General features: G+C 66.0%; 1 protein-coding gene across 1 annotated transcript in view; it reads left to right on the top strand.

Annotated features, from left to right (window-relative positions):
• LAMB3 (laminin, beta 3) overlaps positions 1-397 on the top strand; it is a 44,023-nt gene that overhangs the window by 32,360 nt on the left and 11,266 nt on the right. The window contains exon 10 of the mRNA XM_010002101.1: positions 351-395. Within this exon, the coding sequence (XP_010000403.1) occupies positions 351-395 (45 nt within the window). The remainder of the gene's footprint in view (positions 1-350; positions 396-397) is intronic.

Below are 397 nucleotides of genomic sequence, written 5' to 3'. Positions count from 1 at the left end.
TGGGGGAGGGAAGGATGCTGGGCCCCGGGAGGATGCTGAGCCCCGGGGGAGGGAAGGATGCTGAGCCCCGGGGGAGGGAAGGATGCTGAGCCTGGGGGGGACGCTGAGCCCCGGGGGAGGGAAGGTTGCTGAGCCCCGGGGGGATGCTGAGCCCCGCTACAGTGCTTGAAGGGGGGTGCGGTGTTAGAACAGGGGTGCGGGTCCCTTGTGCTGAGCTCAGGTGTGACAGGAGAGACAAGAGAAGCCCATCGTTGGGTGGCTGCGAGGTGCTTCTGTAGGCCTGGCTTCGTGAGAAGCCGGGCTGGTGCCCTGCACCCGCTTTTCATATGACAAATCCCTCCGTGTCTCAGGATGTACCTGCAACGTGCTGGGAACGCGGCAGGACCTGCCCTGCGGC

This window comes from Chaetura pelagica, unplaced genomic scaffold (genome assembly GCF_000747805.2).
Source record: "Chaetura pelagica isolate M959 unplaced genomic scaffold, ChaPel_1.0 scaffold181, whole genome shotgun sequence".
NCBI classification, from domain to species: Eukaryota; Metazoa; Chordata; class Aves; order Apodiformes; family Apodidae; genus Chaetura; species Chaetura pelagica.
This window is presented reverse-complemented; position numbering and strand designations above follow the sequence as displayed.